The 23,757-nt window shown below is 40.5% G+C and overlaps 1 protein-coding gene across 4 annotated transcripts in view; it reads left to right on the top strand.

Annotated features, from left to right (window-relative positions):
* Positions 1–23,757, top strand: part of CYRIA (CYFIP related Rac1 interactor A) — a 120,666-nt gene that overhangs the window by 77,400 nt on the left and 19,509 nt on the right. For all 4 annotated transcript variants that reach the window (XM_025867769.2, XM_025867772.2, XM_025867768.2 and 1 more), the window contains one exon: positions 12,500–12,579. In XM_025867769.2, coding sequence (XP_025723554.1) covers positions 12,510–12,579 — 70 coding nt within the window. In that variant the 5' untranslated portion in view covers positions 12,500–12,509. The remainder of the gene's footprint in view (positions 1–12,499; positions 12,580–23,757) is intronic.

The raw sequence follows: 23,757 nt of genomic DNA, 5'->3' as shown, positions 1-23,757 counted from the left end.
ATCTTGGCTCTTTCCACAGTTTGGCTATTGTGCACATTGCTGCTATAAACATTGGGGTGCACGTACCCCTTCGGATCCCTACATTTGTATCTTTGGAGTAAATACCCAGTAGTGCAATTGCTAGATCGTATGGTAGCTCTATTTTCAACTTTTTGAGGAACCTCCATAATGTTTTCCAGAGGGGTTGCACCAGCTTGCATTCCCACCAACAGTGTAGGAGGGTTCCCCTTTCTCCGCATCCCGGCCAACATCTGTCGTTTGGTTAATTTTAGCCATTCTGACTGGTGTGAGGTGCTATCTCATTGAGGTTTTGATTTGGATCTCCCTGACGCTGAGCGATGTTGAGCACTTTTTCATGTGTCTATTGGCCATTTGGATGTCTTCTTTGGAAAAATGTCTTTTCATGTCTTCTGCCCATTTCTTGATTGGATGATTTGTTCTTTGAGTGTTGAGTTTGATAAGTTCTTTATAGATTTTGGAGACTAGCCCTTTATCTGATATGTCATTTGCAAATATCTTCTCCCATTCTGTCAGTTGTCTTTTGGTTTTGTGGACTGTTTCTTTTGCTGTGCAAAAGCTTTTCATCTTCATGAAATCCCAATAGTTCATTTTTGCCCTTGCTTCCCTTGCCTTTGGCGATGTTTCTAGGAAGAAGTTGCTGTGGCTGAGGTCGAAGAGGTTGCTGCCTGTGTTCTCCTTTAGGATTTTGATGGACTCCTGTCTCATGTTTAGGTCTTTCAACCATTTTGAGTCTATTTTTGTGTGTGGTGCAAGGAAATGGTCCAGTTTGATTCTTCTGCATGTGGCTGTCCGATTTTCCCAACACCATTTGTTGAAGAGACTTTTTTTCCATTGGACATTCTTTCCTGCTTTGTCAAAGATGAGTTGACCATAGAGTTGAGGGTCCATTTCTGGGCTCTCTATTCTGTTCCATTGATCTATGTGTCTGTTTTTGTGCCAGCACCATACTGTCTTGATGACGACAGCTTTGTAGTAGAGCTAGAAGTCCAGAATTGTGATGCCGCCAGCTTTGCTTTTCTTTTTCAACATTCCTCTGGCTATTTGGGGTCTTTTCTGGTTCCATACAAATTTTAGGATTATTTGTTTCCTTTCTTTGAAAAACGTGGATGGTATTTTGATGGGGTTTGCACTGAATGTGCAGATTGCTCTAGGTAGCATTGACATCTTCACAATATTTGTTCTTCCAATCCATGAGCATGGAACGTTTTTCCATTTCTTTCTGTCTTCCTCAATTTTTTTCATGAGTATTTTATAGTTCTCTGAGTACAGATCCTTTGCCTCTTTGGTTAGATTTATTCCTAGGTATCTTATGGTTTGGGGTGCAGTTGTAAATGGGATCGACTCCTTAATTTGTCTCTCTTCTGTCTTGTTGTTGGTGTATAGGAATGCCACTGATTTCTGTGCATTGATTTTATATCCTGCCACTTTACTGAATTCCTGTATGAGTTCTAGCAGTTTTGGGGTGGTGTCTTTTGGGTTTTCCACATAAAGTATCGTATCATCTGCAAAGAGTGAGAGTTTGACTTCCTCTTTGCCGATTTGGAAGCCTTTGATTTCTTTTTGTTGTCTGATTGCTGTGGCTAGGACTTCTAATACTATATTGAATAGCAGTGGTGATAGCAGACATCCCTGCCGCGTTCCTGACCTTAGGGGGAAAGCTCTCAGCTTTTCCCCATTGAGAATGATATTCGCTGTAGGTTTTTCAAACATGGCTTTTATGATATTGAGGTATGTACCCTCTATCCGTATACTCTGAAGAATTTTGATCAAGAAAGGATGCTGTACTTTGTCAAATGCTTTTTCTGCATCTATTGAGAGGATCCTGTGATTCTTGTTCTTTCTTTTGTTAATGTATTGTATCACATTGATTGACTTGCGGATGTTGAACCAACCTTGCAGCCCAGGATTAAATCCCACTTGGTCATGGTGAATAATCCTTTTAATGTACTGTTGGATCCTATTGGCTAGTATTTTGGTGAGAATTTTTGCATCCATGTTCATCAAGGATATTGGTCTGTAATTCTTCTTTTTGATGGGGTCTTTGTCTGGTTTGGGGATCAAGGTAATGGTGGCCTCATAAAACGAGTTTGCAAGTTTTTCTTCCATTTCTACTTTTTGGAACAGTTTCAGAAGAATAGGTAATAATTCTCCTTGAAATGTTTGGTAGAATTCCCCTGGGAAGCCATCTGGCCCTGGGCTTTTGTTTCTTGGGAGATTTTTGATGACTGCTTCGATTTCCTTAGTGGTTATAGGTCTGTTCAGGTTTTCTATTTCTTCCTGGTTCAGTTTTGGTAGTTGATACATCTCTAGGAAAGCATCAGTTTCTTCCAGGTTATCTAATTTGCTGGCATAGAGTTGCTCATAATATGTTCTTATAATTGTCTCTATTTCTTTGGGGTTCGTTGTGATCTCTCCTCTTTCATTCATGATTTTGTTGATTTGGGTCATTTCTCTTTTCTTTTTGATAAGTCTGGCCAGGGATTTATCATTCTTGTTAGCTCTTTCAAAGAACCAGCTCCTACTTTCGTTGATTTGTACTTTTGGTTTCTAGTTCATTGATTTCTGCTCTGATCTTTATTATTTCTCTTCTCCTGCTGGGTTTAGGCTTTATTTGCTGTTCTTTCTCCAGCTCCTTTAGGTGTAGGGTTAGGTTGTGTATTTGAGACCTTTCTTGTTTCTTGAGAAAGGCTTGTATTGCTCTATACTTTCCTCTCAGGACTGCCTTTGCTGCATCCCACAGATTTTGAACAGTTGTGTTTTCATTTTCATTGGTTTCCATGAATTTTTTTTAATTCTTTAATTTTCTGGTTGACCCATTCATTCTTTAGTAGGATGCTCTTTAGCCTCCATGTATTTGAGTTCTTTCTGACTTTCCTCTTGTGATTGAGTTCTAGTTTCAAAGCATTGTAGTCTGAAAATGTGCAGGGAATGATCCCAATCTTTTGGTACCAGTTGAGACCTGATTTGTGACCTAGGATGTGATCTATTCTGGAGAATCTTCCATGGGTACTAGAGAAGAATGTGTATTCCGTTGCTTTGGGATGGAATGTTCTGAATATGTCTGTGAAGTCCATTTGGTCCAGTGTGTGACTTAAAGTCTTTATTTCCCTGTTGATCTTTTGCTTAGATAATCTGTCCTTTTCAGTCAGGGGGGTGTTAAAGTCCCCCACTATTATTGTATTGTTGTGAATGTGTTTCTTTGCTTTTATTAATTGCCTTATATAATTGGCTGCTCCCATGTTAGGGGCATAGATAGTTACAATTGTTAGATCTTCTTGTTGGATATACCCTTTAAGTAGGATATAGTGTCCTTCCTCTTCTCTTATTACAGTCTTTGGTTTAAAATCTAATTTGTCTGCTATAAGGATTGCCACCCCAGCTTTCTTTTGGTAGCCATTAGCATGGTAAATGGTTTTCCACCCCCTCACTTTCAATCTGGGAGTGTCTTTGGGTCTAAAATGAGTCTCTTGCAGACAGCAGATGGATGGGTCTTGTTTTTGAATCCAATCTGATAGCCTGTTTCTTTTGATTGGGGCATTGAGCCCATTTACATTCAGGGTAGCTATTGAAAGATATGAATTTAGTGTCATTGTATTGCCTGGAAGGTGACTATTACTGTACATTGTCTGTGTTCCTTTCTGGTCTATGCTGCTTTTAGGCTCTCTCTTTGCTTAGAGGACCCCTTTCAATATTTCTTGGAGGGCTGGTTTTGTGTTTGCAAATTCCTTTAGTTTTTGTTTGTCCTGGAAGCTTTTTATCTCTCCTTCTATTTTCAATGACAGCCTAGCTGGATATAGTATTCTTGGCTGCATATTTTTCTTGTTTAGTGTCCTGAAGATATCATGCCAGTCCTTTCTGGCCTGTCAGGTCTCTGTGGATATGTCTGTTGCCAATCTAATGTTTCTACCATTGTAGGTTACATATCTCTTGTCCCGAGCTGCTTTCAGGATTTTCTCTTTGTCTCTGAGACTCGTATGTTTTACTATTCGATATCGGGGTGTTGACTTATTTTTATTGATTTTGAGAGGGGTTCTCTGTGCCTCCTGGATTTTGATGCCTGTTTCCTTCCCCACATTAGGGAAGTTCTCCGTTATAATTTGCTCCAATATACCTTCTGCCCCTCTCTCTCTTTCTTCTTCTTCTGGGATCCCAATAATTCTAATGTTGTTTCGTCTTATAGTATCGCTTATCCCTCGAATTCTGCCCTCATGATCCAGTAGTTGTTTATCACTCTTTTTCTCAGCTTCTTTATTTTCCATCATTTGGTCTTCTATATCACTGATTCTCTCTTCTGCCTCATTTATCCTACCAGTTAGTTCCCCCATTTTTTATTGCACCTCATTAATAGCCTTTTTGATTTCAATTTGGTTAGATTTTAGTTCTTTTATTTCTCCAGAAAGGGTTTCTCTAATAACTTCCATGCTTTTTTCAAGCCCAGCTAGTATCTTTAAAATCATGATTCTGAACTCTAGGTCCGACATCGTACTAATGTCCGTATTGAGTAGGTCCCTGGCAGTCAGTACTACCTCTTGTTCTTTTTGTTGAGGTGATTTTTTCTGTCTTGTCATTTTGTCCAGAGGAGAATAGATGAATGAGAGAACAAAATGCTAACAGGTTAACAACGTCCCCAGAAAATATACTCTAAATAAATCAGAAAAGCCCTGAAACCAGGGGAAAAGAAAGGGAAAGAAAGAAAAAAGAAAAAGATAAAAGCAAACAAAAGAGAACAAAACAAAACAAAAAACCAATATGATCAATTATGATCAGGCTGGTGCATAGATCAGTGCCACACACTAGATTTTGCGTGTATTTTGGTGTGTTAGAAGAAAGTGCCTCCCAAAATTTTAAAGAAAGAAAAACTTATATATGTACAAAATTAAAGGTTGATACAATGAAGGGATGGAATATGACTGTAAAGATGAAAATTATAAAAAATTTGTAAAAGGAATTGATAAGAAGTTGTTTGAACAAAGAAAGAGGATTTAAAAACAAAAAAAGAAAAAAAGGGAGAGAATGTGATTAGGCAGGAGACTAGAACAAAGCCATACACTAGAGATTTAGGGTATATTTTGATCTGTTAGAAGAAACTGTATCTTGGCAACCCTATCAGCACCCCTCTCACTCCTGAGAGCTTTTTCTGTATCCTTGCTTAATAAACTTCTATCACTGAAAAAAAAAAAAAGAAGAAACTGTATCTCAAAATTTTAAAGAGAGAACAACCCATTTATATAAGCCAAAAATAAGGGTAACTACTATGAAGGGATAGAATATGACTCTAAAAATGAAAAATAAAAATGTTTTTATTAAAAATGGGATTGATAAGATGTTGGTTGATAAAGGGAAAAAGAAAAATTTAAAAAAAAAGTTAACTTTGAAAGACTAAAGAATCATGGTAAAAAAGCCATGAACTCTACGTGCAGTATTCCCCTAGTGCTGGAGTTCTGCCGTTCTCATTGATCGGTAAACTTGGTCTTGGCTGGCTGTTCTTGCTGATCTTCTGGGGGAGGGGCCTGTTGCCGTGGTTCCCAAATGTCTTTGCTGGAGGCAGAATTGCTCCGCCCTTGTCGGTCCGGGCTAAGTAATCTGCTGGGGTTTGCTCTTGGGAGCTTTTGTTTCCTGCAAGCTTTCCTTACAGCTTTGGAGGACGAGAGTGAAATGGTGGTCTCCCAGTCTCTGCCCTGGAGGAGCCGAGAACTCGGGGCCCCACTCCTCAGTGCGCCCCCAGAGAAAAGCAGTCCGTCACTCCCGTCTCCAGCCACACTCGGTGCTCACCCGGCCTGTGACTGAGAGTTTCTATCTCTGGCACCGGAGCCGGTGTGGAGTCTCCAAACCCAGCAGATACCTGTGGTGCACTCCCGTGCTGCTCTTCCCCGGGGAGGAAGGGGAGTCTCCCTGGATCTGCCGCTTGTTGGGTCCCCGCTGGAGGAGCAGTGACCCGACTGTGTCACCGATCACAGTCTATGGCAACCCCGAGCTGAGAGCCCGTACCTCTGCTCCGTCTCTGCAGCCGAGTTCCTCGCTCCGATACCCGGGAGCTCTGCGGCACTCAGGCACCCCCGGTCTTTCTGTGACCCCGAGGGTCCTGAGACCACACTGTCCCGCGAGGGTTCCACCCCCCGCTTAGCCACTGCAGCGACGTCCCTCAGCGGAGCCGACTTCTAAAAGTTCCTATTTTGTGCTCCGAGGCTCTATCACTTGCCAGAAGCGGCCGACGGAGGCCCCCTCCCCCGCCGTCTATCCTCCCGAATATTGCCTCGGATTCACTTCTCCGCACGTCCTACCTTCCAGAAAGTGGTCGCTTTTCTGTTCAGAGAGTTGTTGCTATTCTTTTCTTCGATCTCCTGTTGAGTTCGTAGGTATTCAGAATGGTTTGATCCCTATCCAGCTGAATTCCTGGGACCAGATGAAATCCAGGTCTCCTACTCCTCCGCCATCTTGCTCCACCTGGGTAGATCACATTCTTAAGCCTGTTGCTATCTCCCTAAATAGAATGTACATCCCCTGAGCGCTGAGGCCATGCCTTCTGTCATTGCATACCCCGCCCCCATGTGCCTTATGTAGTCAGAGTGTTCAATGAGTAATTGACTAAATCCCTCCAGTAGTTATTACATGTGTCTTTTTTTATTTTAAAAACAAAGTGGGGGGGGGGAGAAAGTTTCCACCAAACTGCTATCAGATTCCCTTGTCTTAGGATAGGAGTTTCCTTTTTCCTTTTATTTAGATAGGTCACTGTCATCAAGAGAATCAGTGTTGAGGAAGGCCAACACTGGAAGGAACCAAGTCTCCTGGGACTGAGTAGGCAATAACCCTAACTTCCTCTTCTTTAGATTGCTGGCAAATCTATACGTTACCCCTTTGTCCTTTGGTACTTCATTCTCTTTCTTTTTCTTTTTTTTTTTTTTTAAGTTCAGTTAGGCTGACTTTTTTTTTACCTTTTTATTTATTTACTTATTTTTATTATTATGTTAATCACCACACATTACATCATTAGTTTTTGATGTAGTGTTCCATGATTCATTATTTGCATATAACACCCAGTGCTCCATGCAGAACGTGCCCTCTTTAATAGCCATCAACAGGCTAACCCATCCTCACTCATTCTTTTTCAATGGAGATGTTTCATGAGTCACTTTGGCAGGGTTTTCTTCATTAGATATTTATGTTTTTCTTGGACTTTATGCTATATTTATGAAATCGGACACAATCATAGACACAATCATTTGGTTAAAATTTGCAGTTTTCAATGATTTTTCTAACATTTACTAAAAGAGTGACCTAGTTGTTCCTATTTTCAGAAACATTATCAGCAAATATCAGCACAGCTGATATTTGCATGGCATTTTACAGTATACACAATCTTTTCACGCCCATTTCATTTAGTCCTTGCAAGAACATCATGCAGAAGATATTATTATATGACCATTATGTAAGATGAGGAACCCAGGACTCAGAGCTGAAATGAATTGCTCTAGAATAATGGGAGAATTGGATGGTGCTTTATATTTGTGCAGCTCTTTCAAATTTTCCTGGGTGATCTCCTTCATCTACTACTTACGGTGTACATCTTTTGAGAACACCAGTTGGCCGTATTGTTATTTTGATCTACTCTGTGCTTCAAATCCTCAAGACTATGTCTTAATCTTTTTTTGTGAATCCTAGCTTACAATGCCATGGGAAAACAGGTCCAGCCAATAGCTAAGGCCAACAGGCCAAGAACCCAGTAGACCTTTGCTTTGGTAGATAGAGAAGGGGTAGTCCTGGAAAATCCAGCTGTGGAAGAAGACTGGTGCCTCTAAGAGCAAAGGGCCATCCAGAGTGGTAATTGATGAGAGCCAACTTCCAATGCTATCCTCTAAAAGCAAGAGACCTCCCAAGTAAACGAGTCAGAGAATGTATTTGCAGGGCCCACCCCCTAATAAGTTCTTATCCAACTTGATACACCTTTCCTTTCTCTTCATCTGATAGCCAATACCTTGTCCCGTTCCCTTGCTGCACCTCTACCAGGCTCTCCTTGCAGAAATGAATTCAGAACTCACAACACTCAGGTGCACACTGTAGCTATTATAGTAAGTCCCAGGAAGGCTTCACTTCAAGATGATCTCTGAAGATGTCGAAGGAGTTGCGTGTGTGTGTGTTTAAAGTAAGCCTACACCTCACAATATAGACCACATACCCTTTGACTAATAAACATGCTCTATACATTATTATTTGATCTCTTTTATGCCTGGAATCCCTCTTACCATCCTCTTTTGTGACTTCTATTTCTAGTATTTTAGTACTTTAGCATCTACATTTTTGGCTATACTTCTCTCCTTCAAAATGGTTCTCCTCCCCCTGTTGCATTACCGGGGAGAATTTTCCTGTCCCTGGAACTTACATAAACAACTTCTTTCCTATAGAAACTGCCAAGAATCATCATCAGAATCACCATCATCATTTTAAGGGACTCAGGTTAAGGTCCTCCTAGGAGATGCAGAGCTCCTGCTGCGTTTCTGTATTTGTTCTGATAGAAGTTCCCACACCACAGGGGAGAATGGCAAGTAGCTGGCATCCCTTGGGACAGACCCAAATACAACGTGGAAACCAGAACTCCCGCTTTCTCAAGCACAGCCCCGGACTGCCTGCCAAGCTGTTCTGCCACCCATTCAGCTGCGAAACCACTTCTGTGCCTGCGGGAGCTGGGAGCCTTGGCTCCTCCTCAGATATGAATGACTTCCTCTGTCTACTCTTAGCCAGAGGAGATTTCTCTTTGTCTCAGCTTCCTCTTAGCTATGATCAATTTTTCCTTTTTCTTTTTAATCCAAAAAAGCAAAAAAAAAAAAAAAAAAAAAAAAAAAAAAACTCTACTTCTTCAGCATAACCCATTTGTTTTTATTTTCTGGACACCAAATCTTGAAAGAGACCATTTTTTCTCCTTTACTTTGGCCAGCAGAAGCTCAGGTCAAAATTGAACACTCATCGGGGGCCTGGGTGGCTCAGTTGGTTAAGCAACTGCCTACTGCTCAGGTCATGATCCCGGAGTCCTGGGATCGAGTCCCACATCGGGCTCCCGGCTCAGCGGGGAGCCTGCTTCTCCCTCTGACCCTCTCCCCTCTCATGCTGTTTCTCTCTCTCTCGCTCTCTAATAAATAAATAAAATCTTAAAAAAAGAATTGAACACTCCTCTGCAGTGAACATGAAGACCTTGAGGCCCAGATGTCCTATAATTCATGTGTTCCTTGCCTCTCTATCTTCATCTTCCTGTTCTACTTTTTTTTCTCTTCTCCCCACTTTTGCTATGTAAATATTTGCATTCTCTAATAGCATATAACAACTTATCTTACGTTCTTTTATTGAACAAGGTAAAATATTTTTTAAAAATCTTCATATAAATGAATTAAACCATCTTACTCATAACGTGCTGCATAGAGATGTATTTTCTATGCAGTGAGGAGTTATTTGCAAAGATTGCAGAGTCACTGCCAGGAGGATATGGCTGGGGTGGCGGTGGAAACCCCTCAGATGAGGGTCCCTTCCAAGTGGACCCTGGGGTCTCTTCTCACTGACCGCCTGTGTAATGTTAACTCACTTTGAAGACCTGAAATCAGAATATACTTCCATGAATTCTTGGTGACCTTGAAGAGGAGCAAGAAGCATCAAATCTTTCTGTACTTATTCAAAGAGTGTGTATGGAAATGCAGGTTCCACGAGATTGCACTTGACCCCTAATACTACATAATGTCCCAAAGTCATCATTCCAGACAGTTCCTTTTGGGGACATTCTAGAAACATCTAGAGTACTGGGAGTTCCTTAATTGACCGCAGTTGATGTTAGAATCATGTTGCAAAATGTTTGACCGTATCAGCCAACCAGCTGAAATGACCTTTTGAACAGATAGAATTCTGTAGCTGGCTGATATTTGAGTGTGTCTGTTACTAATTTTAAAGGCTTGACATATTTTCTGCCCAGGTAGTCTGACAGTAAAATCACGTACAAGACAAAGTTTTAGGAAAGAGCTAAATCCATTCACATCTCTTGCGACACATTAATAGCACAAAACAAGGAAAATCAAGAATATTTAACTTCCATTAAGGCATTTTATGTGAAAGTTGGGACTGCTGCTAAACAGTAGAATCATCTTCCTTCCAGAAACATCTCCGGGTCTGAATTGGAATTGTTCATTAAGCTGGATACAGATTCTTTCCAAGAGACCCAGGAGGGTTTGTGAATGTTGCCCAGTGGAAGGGATGGACTACACCAGTTCTAACCTTTAATTTGGCAGAATCTACCTCATACAGAGCTTTGCTCAAAAATATCTTAAATAGAAATGTGCATTAAAGGCACAGGAAGAAGAGAAAAATGACAGAAAGAATAGGGAAGATTCTTTTGGAAGAGAGAAGCATGCTATTTGCTTCCCAGTGCACGTGTGTGGGTGTGTATGTGTGTACACACAACACACACACACACACACGTACGCACATGCCCAGATACTCACATGTCTCAAGGTGGCAGAAGTCTAAGACGTATCTTGTCCAACCTTCTGCCCAACACATAATTCATTTCTATAATATTTTTACAGGCTGATAGAGAACATTTCTACTTCAACACTGCCAGTTACAGGAAGCTCACTATTTCACGAGGCAAATCCCTCAATATTCAGACAACTGGAATGGTTAAATTTTTTTTTCATGACATTGAATGAAGAGCTTCTTCAGTTATTTCTTCAGTGACCCCAGCTCTCTTTGCTAGAGCTGCATACAACCTATTAACCCATCTTTCATAGGATAATCCTAAATAAGTATTTGAAGGCTGTTATAATCATGATAATGATGATGGTGGTAATTATCATCATCATTATCCATACCAGTAGTACATAACATTTCTTGAGTACTTCCTGTAAGTGATTCGCAAAGCATTGTATATGTTGATCTCATTAATCCTCAGGACTCAAGGAAATAGATACATTTCAAAAATTCATTTTACAGATGAGAAGACTGAGGTTGGAGAGATTAAGCAGCTTGTCCTGGCTAACAGAGGTAGCAGGACGCAGAGCTAGGTTTGAAACTGGGCTTCCCCAGGCTCTTTTCTAGCTTCACATTAGTGGCCTATTCCATGGATGATGTGTGCAGGTGTTTTCTCAGGGGAGTATTATGAGGACTAAAATATCACCTTCTGATATTTTAGATACCATACTACATACTGTCTCACACAAAGCACTCTCCGCTCCTCACATCTTTCGTATAGTAGTGTATTTTTAGGAATTCCTGTATCAGCATAAACACTGTCTGAAGCCCTGTGCACAGAAAACTGCAGCCCTGCGGTTTTCTTTTACTGGTCCAATGATTTTTCAAGTTGATCCTTTACAAACTGAGGTGTCTGAGTCACGAGGTAGAGAAATGCCTTCCACAGAGCACAGCACCCAGCATCAAACTGCGGCTCCATGAATATGTGCCAAATGAATGAATGGACCAGTGGCCTCCTGAAAAAGATAGTTTAATGCCTAGAGCTGAGAGCAGTAGAAATTTTGCTGATTACCTAGTAAAACTGTGTTTTCCCTATTCTTTTTTGTTAAGTTGGGATTGCAAATATATATCACATCTGTATTTCTCTGTTGATTTGATCCCCTCATGCAATTACACTGTAATTTGTTTGAAAATAACTTTTTGGATTAATATCAATACTTTCTCATGTTTGCACTTCATGAAGTAGCCAATCTTGTTACCACTGAAATGTCAAATTATGAGAGTTTCTGACTTGCCAGGAAGTTGCACTTCTGGGACATCTGGCTTCCTGTATAGGCCATGAGGGGCCCCTTGGGCTCTAAGTCTGTGTTTTCTAAACTCTTTTCCTCAGAAATTTTAAGAAACTTTCCTTTCTGGACAGATATTTTAATAATATCCTCATTGTGCTTGTCCATTAACATGGTATTTTTCTACATCAGTAGAAAGGAAACAAAGAAATGCTGAAGTATTAACTGTAAAGATTCAGGGAATTGGTGAAGGGGAGAAGGAAACAATGCAGAATATACCTAAGCTCTGCCTCCTATAACTAAAATACCTGATTCTTAGAATACCATGTTCTTTGGTTAATTGTCATTAGAGTAAATGAGACACAAAACACAAGTGTATTTTCCAGAGACAGCTTGTGACATTCTTCTCACTGTCATACATTGTATAGTTTAGACCAGATATCCCTAACTTTTAGAGAGCCAGAACCTCAGAGATATTTATCTGTCCCTGATTTAGGATGAAGTTGCTAAGTTATTAGTCATCACCTGGTATGGAGATGCTTTATATCTGCTCTTCAGATGCAACTAATGGGGGTCCAGTGTGATTTATGCAAGTCCAGCCCTTTAAGAAGTCTATTTTTTTTTTCTTAGAAGAAGAAGAAGAAGAAGAAGAAGAAGAAGAAGAAGAAGCAGCAGCAGCAGCAGCAGCAGCAACCAAAGTCTATTTTTCATCCTGCTAATGGTGTTTGGTTTTATGTTGCCTCTCCTAGGTTTGCTGGGATGGGAAACCTGCTCAAAGTCCTTACCAGGGAAATTGAAAACTATCCACATTTTTTCCTGGATTTTGAAAGTAAGTTCCAAAAATTAAAAGATGATGATGGGAACTTTTTTGCTTTCTTTATAGCTTGTTGATAGAGAAGCTATAACATAAAGATTTTTTTTTTAATTTTATTATGTGATACTTAAACCCACATGTCACTATGCATTTCTTTCTCTGAGTCTTCAAAGATTATTTCATTTCTTTCTTTTCTATTATTTTTTTAAAAAATCTAATAGAAAATCTTTTTAATGTGTCCATGGTTTTCTTTGACTTTAGAAACACTTTCATCAGCTAGCATCAATCATCATCATGTATTTTTCTTAATAAATTTTATGAAACACTATATTATATTCTAAAGAAAAATAGCACATGTAGTAACTTACATAGATTAATATAAAACAAATATCACTAGACATGAAAAAAATTATCAAAACTATAAAATAGACTTATAGATTATTTTTGAGTCATCTCTGTCTGTTGTTTATGTTATTTGATTATATAAAACTATGTAAAACTTTTGAGAATTACCCCTTTTATCTGAAGGTTATGTTTCTTTTATCAAAAATTTAATTTTTTTTTTCCTAAGGTAAAATGGCTTGTGAATTATGACTGAAAAAATATTGGGTTTTTTTTCTTATCTTGTTTATTTTCTTGATTGAATATATTTGCTGATGAGTGACACATCTTCAAATTTATCAACTAAGCTCGTATTTCCACCTTCCTATTATGTTCCCCTTTTCCTAAATTACAGTTCCACAAAAGCAAGCACATTAAATGTACTTTTTTCCCCAGTATTTACCATTTGTTGCAGACTTCAACCTGCATTAAGCTTTAATTTTTCAAGTGTTTATGTATATTAAAAAATAAGTCAGAATTTCCTTACATATAGATTAAACTTGCTAACAGAGATTTTCTAGGTAAAGGCTAGAAGTCCCTTCAAAGATACAGTAAAGCAAAAGGAGACTGCTCCCTAGATAGGTCTTTTCAGAATCTTCGGTAGGTCTCAGGTAGTTGCATGAAAAGGAAAAGTAACCCCGAAGCTCATGTGTTCTAAAAATAATATTGAAGATTCTGGATTATATTCAGTGAAGGAGATTCCACTTCGACTTAACTCATTCTGCTGCTGCTGTTTGGATGGATTTGGCTGGGTAGGTTTGGGTCGGGTTTGGCTGGGGTTGGTAAGTGGCACAGGTGAGGGCACAGGTGAGATCAATACCAGCTGGATGTGACACATCAAAAGAAATGTTTGTTTTTTCCCCCTGGTGTAACTTTTACAACTCCAATACACATATCTTTGTTGTTGTTGCTCTTGTTGTTAAAAGGAAGATTTATTAATAACTTTTAAGAATTTTACAAGATAAATGACCTAATATCCCATCCCCCTAACCTTACTAGTTGCATGTTTAGTGGATTCCTTCCACTTCTTGTCATGTGCATGTTACACCGTTGCATCCAGCATGTACAAAGTCCGTAACAGTGGTGAAGGTAAAATACTCCATTCACTCAAAACTTGTGTGCGTGTTGGGGGGGGGGGCATATAAACACCTAGGGGAGTTAAATGCCTGCACCTAATTTTGAAGCTCTAAATTCCACATGCACCTGCACATCCTGCTCATAAATGCCTACCAGGTTCAGCGGCCCCCATTTGTCCATTTAGCTGTTCTTGCATTCTTGGTTTTCCATGCTTTTACAAAAAGTAGTATTGAGTTCTTTGTCAAGACTAACTTGAAAAGCCTTCCAAGTGAGAAAATTACAATCTGCAGGGATTTAAAGCAGTGATTTTCAACGGCTGTTCTCTGGAGTACCAGGCTTCTGGGGTTATGCCTCAGGGGGTCCCCGGCCCACTGCTGCAGAAGGACTGTCGCTCTTCCTCTCTCCTAAGACCCAGCACTCAAGTCTGCTCAATCTTGTACTTTGGATAATTTCTTATTTTTTTTTTATTTTTAAAAAGGTCATGGTGGCTAAAACGAACATTTAAATATCTTGAATTTTCATGATGGTTTACGGTACCAAAAACTCCATTTGCAGATATGCTATAGTATCTTCAACAAGGTTCCTTGTGGACCAGATTCTCATGCCTTGGGGCTCATTAGGACTAGAGCAGTAATATATAAGGAAAACATAAAACTATAAATTTACCCAAAAAAATATGTGAACTGTTTATATCCCCGCCAACCCCAAGGAGAAGGTTAACATTATTTCACTGAGACTCTGAAACGATAAATAGCTGGGCTAACATCACATAGGGAATGAGTGAGGACCTGAGATGGAGCACAGGTCTCTGGCTCTCCTCCTCAAGAGCCCATCTCAAGCAGCTCTAAGGAGTGTAACAGCCATCATCCTATTTCTGACTAGAGAGCATCTTTGTTATCTACAAACTAAGACATTTCATGGAAAAAATGTTTTTTTTCTTGATCCTGAAAAATCCTCTTTCCTAAAGGTGGTTTTCAAAAAAGAATGGTGATGGACCAGAGGGTAGCAAAGGTAGACTGTGGCCATGATTTCTCTGTGAGTTGTAGATTTCAGCTCAGCACAATAGCGGTATGTGCAATATGCTTATGAATATCCACATAAGCCAGGCAACATCAGGGAGACAGAGCTAAACAAGCACAGTCATTGGAGTCTCAGACTGGTGTGCAGGGTAATATAGGCACATTTTTCGAGACAAGATAAAAATAAGGGGCTTAAGACCACACTGTAGTCTGGGAGTAAAGAGGAAGAAAGAGCATGCATCTAGTTTCAGGAAATGGAAGACAACAGAAGGAATTGGAGAGGTCTTCTAGCCAAAGGTGGCCTTTAGAGTGGGCTTTAAAGAATGGGTGATTTTTCTATAAGCATATAGGGAGAGGAGTTTTCCAACAGTGGAAATAGGGATAGGAATAGGAAGGGCGTGTTTGAGGACTAGCAAGAGCCCCAATTTAGACAGAGCATCACGTGCTTGCTGAAAGGAAATGTGGGCAGAAATGGAAGGCTGGTTTGAGTTAGACCACAGCGGTTGCAGAAGCTCAGGGTTAGCAGTCCACAATTGTGGTTTGCCTTCAAAAAGAATAGCTGAACTCTGAGGGAAACCTCAAGAGCAGACAAAAGCTTGGCATGTGGGAACCTTAGGTATGCTCATGCTTAACGGGAGGGTGATGAGTCAGAGGATCAGGAAAAGAGACTACATTGTAGAGGAAAGAGAACATCTTACTAAACTGAGACTCCTGATGGCAGGGCCTGGGCCCCACTCAGGTTTGCAACCCAGCACTTCACCCCATGTTGAGCATGGAGCACGGATCACCAAACGAGCTTTAGTAACAGATGCTGGCCATGTGAAGGAATGGAATAGAACAGGCTGGATGGAGGCAGTCAGGAGAGCACAGGCAGTAAAGAAGGAGGGACTGTAAATGGATTCACGTGCTGCAGAACGCTCCAGAGGGATAAGGCTCAGGAGGGGTTGGCGGGGTGGGCTGTGAGCTGCCCAAGTACTGTAGCCACTGGCAGAACAGATTCAAGACTATTGCTTTGCGTATAGAGTCTGGACTGCGAAGAGTTAAGGAGAAAGCAACGGAGGGAGGAAGGAAGGCCAAACAGCATGTAGCAACAGCTTAAATGAATTTGGCACCTCTACTTTGAGTGTTGAATATTCTTTTTGAAGTCAGTGATGGAATATAATTGAACTGGGTCAAATAGATATAATTAAGCTGGATCAAAATATAAGACAAAATTAGATACATCTGTCCTCAGGCTTTCCAGTTGTGTAGATTTAACTTAAATTCTTGTCTGACCTTTGCAGGGAGTTCTACACTCTGTGCTCACATTTTTACACAACAATTTAACATCTTTTTTATTGTTGGGTTTTTCTTTTTTACCACACTACTTTTTCTTTTTCTTTTTCTGTCTCTATCTCCTTGTCATATTTCCATTTCCTTTTTGAAGGCTGGGAGACAGAGGGGGAATAAAATGCAACCTAATCTTGCCTCAGTGATGGTTTGGGGGACAGTGTACAGGACGATGGATGCTTGAAGATCTGTTGACGATTGTTTAATTGAATCTGCCCGTTATGGCACCCAAAGTGGGCAGCAGGCATTAGCCCTCCAGCAAAAAACTCCAGTGATTCCCAGACTGAAATGATCATTAGAAACATCTGGTGGATATAGTTTTTACATAGTGTCTGAGCTTCTCCCCAAATTCTGATTCAGTGGCTTAGGTCCAGGAATCTGTTTTTGCCCACATTTCCCAGGTGGTTCTGATGATCAGCCAGTTTGGGAACCACATTTAACTAACGCATCCAAGTGAAGCATTAATCCACCCCAGTGTTTGGAACAGTGGAGCTGACCGAGCAAACTTTTGAGTTCCCAGATCCAGAGCTGAAGTGTCCGGAATTGGTCACAGAAGACTCCTTTTAGTTTTCGGTTCCCTACTTTTCCCTTGCCAGGCAGGCGGTATAGAGTTAGCCATAAATGAGAACTCTGACTCTATAGAGTGACATACGTCCTCAGTCCTTCATACAGTATCCACTTTGGAGTAGAAGGTCTCCAAGACAGGTAGAAGTTCCAGTGGATTAAAATCTATGCAAGGGCACCTTGCTTCAGAGAAACTCTGTCACAGCAAACAACTCCATCTATCAAAACGTTCCTCTGGGGTCTGAGTAGATATTTCTCCAAAGATAAACAAATGATCAATAAGCACAGGAAAAAACATTCACTGTCATTAGCCAAGAGGGAAATGCACGTCAAAGCCACCATGAGATAGCACTTCACAATAAAAATAATAAAATGTGTTGGTGAGGATGTGAAGAAATTGGAACCTTCCTACACTGCCAGTGGGAATGTAAAATGGTGCAGATGCTTTGGAAAACAGTTTGGCAGTTCCTCAGATGTTAAACATAAAGTTACCCTATGACCCAATGATTCCACTCCTAGGTACATCCCAAGAGAAATGAAAACGAAGGTCCACCCATAAACTGGTACATAAATATTCACAGTAGCATTTTTTTAAAGACTTTATTTATTTATTTGACAGAGAGAGACACAGCAAGAGAGGGAACACAAGCAGGGGGAGTGGGAGAGGGAGAAGCAGGCTCCCCGCTGAGCAGGGAGCCCGATGTGGGGCTCGATCCCAGGACCCTGGGATCATGACCTGAGCTGAAGGCAGACACTTAATGACTGAGACACCCAGGCGCCCCTCACAGTAGCATTATTCATAATAGCCAAAAGGAGGGAACAACACAAATGTCCATCAAGTCATGAATGGACACATAAAGTATGGTATATCCATTCACTTGAATATTACTGAGTGGTAAAAAGTCAAGTATTGATGGAGGGATAACTTGAAATCATTCTGCTTAGTGAAAAAAAGCCAGCCACAAAAGAGCACATATTGTGGAATTCCATTTATGGGGAATGTCTAGATTAGGCAAATCTACAGAGATAGTTCACTAGTGGTCGTCTGGCCCTGGGGGTGTTGGGAAGAAATGGGGAGCAATTGCTTATGGGTGCAAATTTTTTTGAAGGATAAGATGTTTTAAAATTGATGATGGTGATGATTTTACAACAATGGCAATATACTACATATCATTGAATACTTGAGATGGGTGAATTGTGTGGCATGTGAATTATATCACAATAAAGCCATTACAAAAAAAAAAGCTTCTTTTAGAAAATCTGATTTCTTGCTGCTGGTTAATTCTGAAGCCATTCCATCCACTCAAAATAGATAATTTTTCTTCTTTGCCTGACTAATCCACTTTTTTAAAATTTATTTTTATTGAGGCATAGTTTACATGTGCTGAAATGGACAGGGCTTGAGTGTATATTTCAGTCAATTTTGACCAATGCCACACTCTGTTAAGACAGGATATTTCACTCCAGAGTTCCAGCATACCTGTTCTCTGTCAATCCCCTCTCCCTGACCAACACCCAGAAACAACTACTGATCAGATCTGATTTGTATCTCAAAGATTAATTTAGCTAATCTATAGTCTTGAACTTCATATAAATGGAGTTATAGAGTATATGATTGTTTATCTTTTTCTCATTCAACATAATGTTTTTTGGATCCACCCATATTATTACATGTATCATAGTGTGTTCCCTTTTTTGCTAAATACTCTTTTTTTTAAGATTTTATTTATTTATTTGACAGAGAGAGAGAGACAGAAGAGAGGGAACACAAGCAGGGGGGGTGGGAGAGGGAGAAGCAGGCTTCCTGCGGAGCAGGGAACCCGATGCGGGGCTCGATCCCAGGACCCCGGGATCATGACCTGAGCCGAAGGCCGATGCTTAACAACTGAGCCACCCAGGTGCCCCTTTGCTGAATACTCTTATTGTGGGACAGTTTTCGTATCCATTCTCCTGTTGATGATCACGCAGGCTACTTCCAGTTTTTGGCTACTATGAGTAAACATGCTGTGAACATTCTTGTAGAATCTTTTCGTGCATCCGTTCTCTTTTCTAAATACCAAAGAGTAGACTTGCTGAGTCAGTTATATGCAGCTTTTCAAGAAACTGTCAAATAGTTTTCCAAATGGGATGTACTATTTTCCATTTCTACCAGCAGTCTAGAGTGCTCAGGTGTAACACATCTTTTCCGAAACTTAACATTGTCAATTTTTTCCTTTCAGCTCTTTTAGTGACTATGGGATGTTTTCTCCTTGTGGCTTTAATTTGCATTTCCATGATAACTGATAATGTTGGATGCTTTTGCACGTGCTTATTGAATATTCCCTTAGCATTTTTAGAATATATTATCCACTCAAGTCTTTTATCCATTCTTACTTGTAGGAGTTCCTTGTAGGTGTTCTGGATACCTGTCATTCACGAGATAATAGCTTGCAAATGTTTTGACTCACTCAGTGCCTTGCCTCTTTATTTCTTGTTTTTGCATGAACAGAAGTTTTAAATTTTGTTGAAGGGCAATTTATTATTGTTTTTCTTTTGTACTAAGTGCATGCTATCTCCTCTTTAAGAAATTATGGCCCACCCCAAGGTCCTGAAGACATTCTACTGTTTCCTTCTGGAAGTTCTAGAAATTTAAGCTTCACATTAGACCAGTGACCAATCCTGAACTAATCTTTATTTATTTTATTAGCAAGGTGGTTTTTTTTTTTTCATGCATTATCAACTTGTTCTAGCACAGGTAGATTGCTTGAATGCCATTATCAGAAATCAACTCACTGTAATATGTTTGGCTTTCTATTCTCCCCCATTGATTTATTGATCCTTTTCACCAAGTAATACCAAACTATGACAAATAATAAATCTTAAAGTCAAGAAGAGCAAGTCCTTAAAATTTGTTGTTCTTTTTCAAGATTTTGTTGACCACTCCAGTTCCTTTCTTTTTCTAAATTAATTTTGTAATCCGCTTTCAATTGCTACAAAATCGCCTTGCTGGGATATTGATTATAATGATATAAAATCCAAAGTTCAGTTTGAGGAGAATTGACATCTAAACAATATTGATTCTTCTTACCTATGAGTATGGTATATCTTTCCATTTGTTTAGATATTCTTTGATTTCACTCAGCAGTGTCATATAGTTTTTAGGGATCTTGCATATCTTTTGCTAAATATATCATTAAGCATTTTATATTTTGACCATAACAGCTTTTTTATGCTTATTGTTTTTATGGCATATGTTTCCCCATCCTGTCTGTGCCTTTATCTTTACAGTGTATTTCTTGTAAACAACATGTAGTTGGCCCCAGCTTTTTCATCCAAGATGATAATATCTACCTTTTAATTGGAGTCGTTAGCCCATTTACATTTAATTATTGTTTGTATCTGAGCCTATCTTGACGTTGATTTCTATTTGTTGTATTTGCCCTTTGTTTTTCTCTTAACGTCTTCATGCCTTTTGATTAAATATAATAATTTTGGTATTCTCTTTGATCTTTTCCTTTTTTTAAAAAAAAACTTCTTTTTTTTAAAGATTTTATTTATTTGAGAGAATGAGAGAGAGAGAGAGTGTACATGGGAGGGGGGAAGGTCAGAGGGAGAAGCAGACTCCCTGCTGAGCAGGGAGCCCGATGCGGGACTCGATCCCGGGACTCGATCCCGGGACTCCAGGATCATGACCTGAGCCGAAGGCAGTCGCTCAACCAACTGAGCCACCCAGGCGCCCCTCTTTGATCTTTTCTGTCGGCTTTTTAGTTCTGCCTCTTCATGCTTATTGTAGAGATTACAGGATACATCTTCAACTTATTAGAATCGATCTTCAACATGTATTCTTCATTTCATGAAGAATTAAAGACTCTTGTCACAGATCCTTCCCCTCTTGTGCTCTTGTATGTTTTGCTTCTACATCTGCTAGAAACTCCCCATTGCAATGTGTGGTGGCCTTTTCCTTTACTTTAAACTCTCAGTGTGTGTGTGTGTGTGTAATTTAAATAGATATTTTCTATTTGTGGACATATTTGCTGGCTCTGGTGTCCCCCGTTCCTTCTTCACAACTAGGTGTCTTTGGTATCATTTCACTTCCGCATGGACTTCCCTGCAGAGAGGACTTGGATGGCATCTTATGCTTCTAGCATCGCATCTCCAGTGTCCAGCATAGAGCTGGGCATGAAATATCAGCTTAGGAACTTTGACTTTTTTTTTTTTTGTACTGATGCTAATTCAGTAATTATATGCAGTGCGTCTCCTGCATTGTAGCATCAGGCAGGAACAGCAGGAATGGGGATGGGGTCTTGGGGGCAGAGAGGCACAGAGGGATGACATAGGGCACATCAATATTGGGGGGACATTAGAACATGTTCTCTTCTGCAAGGAGTATATAATGGTATTGGGGAGAGACACAAGCACGTTGAGCAGAGACAATAGTACGGGTAGTACAGAAGCCTGGAAGAGAATGGAGAGCAAGTGGCGGGCTCACCAGAAAAGAAAGTGCAGCTTCTAGAGTTAGGGCAAAGAAATGTTTCTTGGCAGATAGTAACTGAGAAATGTTCTTCTTATAAGACAAATCCACCTTTATGAGCATGATAGGAATACCAAGAACAATAATAGTGGTCATGGGGTGGGGGTGGGGGCTAGTTAGGAAGGAAATTCTAAAGCCTCCAAGCCACTCATTATACTCGCAGAAAGGCTCTGGATATTGTGACCTATTAGGACTACAGCTTCCTACTTCTTGAAACAAGGAGGAGTGTCAGATGAGCCCCTCAGCTGGGATGATTTTGATGACGCAGGCTGCCTCCTGTCACTACTGAGCTTTTCTTTCTTTCCTTTTTTTTTTAATTAAGTTTTTTATTTTAATCCCAGTATAGTTAACATACAGTGTTATGTTGTTTCAGGTGCACAATCTAGTGACTCAACTCAGCTCTTCTTTCATCCCTCCCATCTCTGGTACCCTCACTTCTGCTAAGGTTGTTCAGAGGAGGCTAGATAATCTTGGGAGAGGAAAGGGGTAAAATAAGAGACGTTTTCTGGTCACTTTACAGATGAAACAAACAAACAAAAAAACAACAGAACAGAACAGGCCTGGAAAGCAATTACTATTTATGCCAACACGGAGATTCAGTCACAGCGAGTCATTAAATTTCCAGCACTTTCTCTCTCTCTCTCTCTCTCTTTTTTTTTTTTTTTAGATTTTATTTATTTATTTGACAGAGAAAAACACAGCGAGAGAGGAAACACAAGCAGGGAGAGTGGGAAAGGGAGAAGCAGGGAGCCCAATGCGGGATTCAATCCCAGGACCCTGGGATCATGACCTGAGCTGAAGGCAGACGCTTAATGACTGAGCCACCCAGGCGCCCCAGCACTTTCTCTTTTTAAATGCTTTTGATCTATGTCAACATCCCATTATGACCCTCCAGGCCATAGTCCCTACAAGACTATACAGGGAGGCGACAGGGCTCTTGTCAGTGTCCCTTCCTTTACCAAGAAGTAATCGGAGAGCCAGAGAGATGAATGGATTGGGCCTTGAAGTCTCATATTCACTTAATTTTTTTCTAAGATTTTATTTATTTATTTGACAGAGAGAGAGAGACGGCGAGAGAGGGAACACAAGCAGGAGGAGTGGGAGAGGGAGAAGCAGGCTTCCCGCCGAGCAGGGAGCCTGATGCGGGGCTTGATCCCAGGACCCTGATATCATGACCTGAGCAAAGGCAGACGCTTAACCATCTGAGCCACCCAGGCGCCCCAAACTCTATATTCAGTGAGTGGCAGAGGTGACAGTAGGACCCGAGGCTCAAAACTCTCCGTCCTTGAAGTTCCCTCCTTCTTCCATGACATCACCGGGATCCCACAGCATGGGGATGAAATGGATGAGCCTTCCAGCAACCTCAGCCTTCTCTGCTTTTTGCAGGCCCTCATTCACTCTTCCATAGGAAAGGGCTCTGGTGCTGGAAGACTAATGTCCCTGTGCAAATAAATATGTCAGCCTAGTCACACATTTTCCAAAGGACCTTTGCAATTTTATGTGGTTTCTGCAAGCAGCTAGTATTCTGCTATAAATCATTGCCAACTTTATATCCCCAAATGTTAATCATAGATAATTAGTTATGTTTCTTAGTCTTTCCTGAAGGGGAGAAGGGTGGAGGGGTAAGGAAGTGGTGGGGCAGGAGAGCTAGGGATTTAATTTACGGCTGTGGCAAATCCTCTTCAGTGTGTATACAAGAGCTGCTGGGGTGTGAGAGTAGTATATCCTATTGGTGAAATGCCACGGCTTCCTTCAAAGCCAAACACATCTCCAAATAAATGGTGTCTTCTGCTTACATTATCTTCCATTAATTTGTTTGATTCTCTGTCAGATTTTCCGTACAGTTCTGAATAGGTTGTGAGGAGAAGGTATGCGTGTTCCCTGGCCCTTGTTGAGGACACAGTGTGTCCTTGGCCGATTTACAAAGATAAGAACCCTTTGATTTGACAGCCCTACTCTGGTTTGAGCCCCGCTGCCTGTGCCCTGGGGTATGTTCACCAAAGATGTTCCTTCCTGACAAACAAAGCACTCAGCCACCTTCCTCTCCATCCGCCCGCCCCGTGGAATGCGCGGCATTCTGCTTTCAGTAAACATCACAGGCCTCCACAGCAAAGCCTCCACCTGACCCCAGTGACACCAGAATCCTGACAGTTAATATCCACAGTCACTAGCAAATTGAGCCAAAGGAGGGTAAATAGGGCCCCTGTAAACAAAATGAATACGGCCTCACTATCTTCATTGATAAGAAGGTTATTTTTCCATTAAAAAATTCTAGGCACTTAGAATTCAGCGAGTTCTTGACAATGTATTCAA

The sequence above is a fragment of the Callorhinus ursinus genome, unplaced genomic scaffold (genome assembly GCF_003265705.2).
Source record: "Callorhinus ursinus isolate GAN/ISIS: 27379988/994484 unplaced genomic scaffold, GSC_fseal_2.0 scaffold10, whole genome shotgun sequence".
Classification (NCBI taxonomy): Eukaryota; Metazoa; Chordata; class Mammalia; order Carnivora; family Otariidae; genus Callorhinus; species Callorhinus ursinus.
The sequence above is the reverse complement of the archived record's forward strand: the minus strand, read 5'-3'. Positions and strand labels throughout refer to the sequence as shown.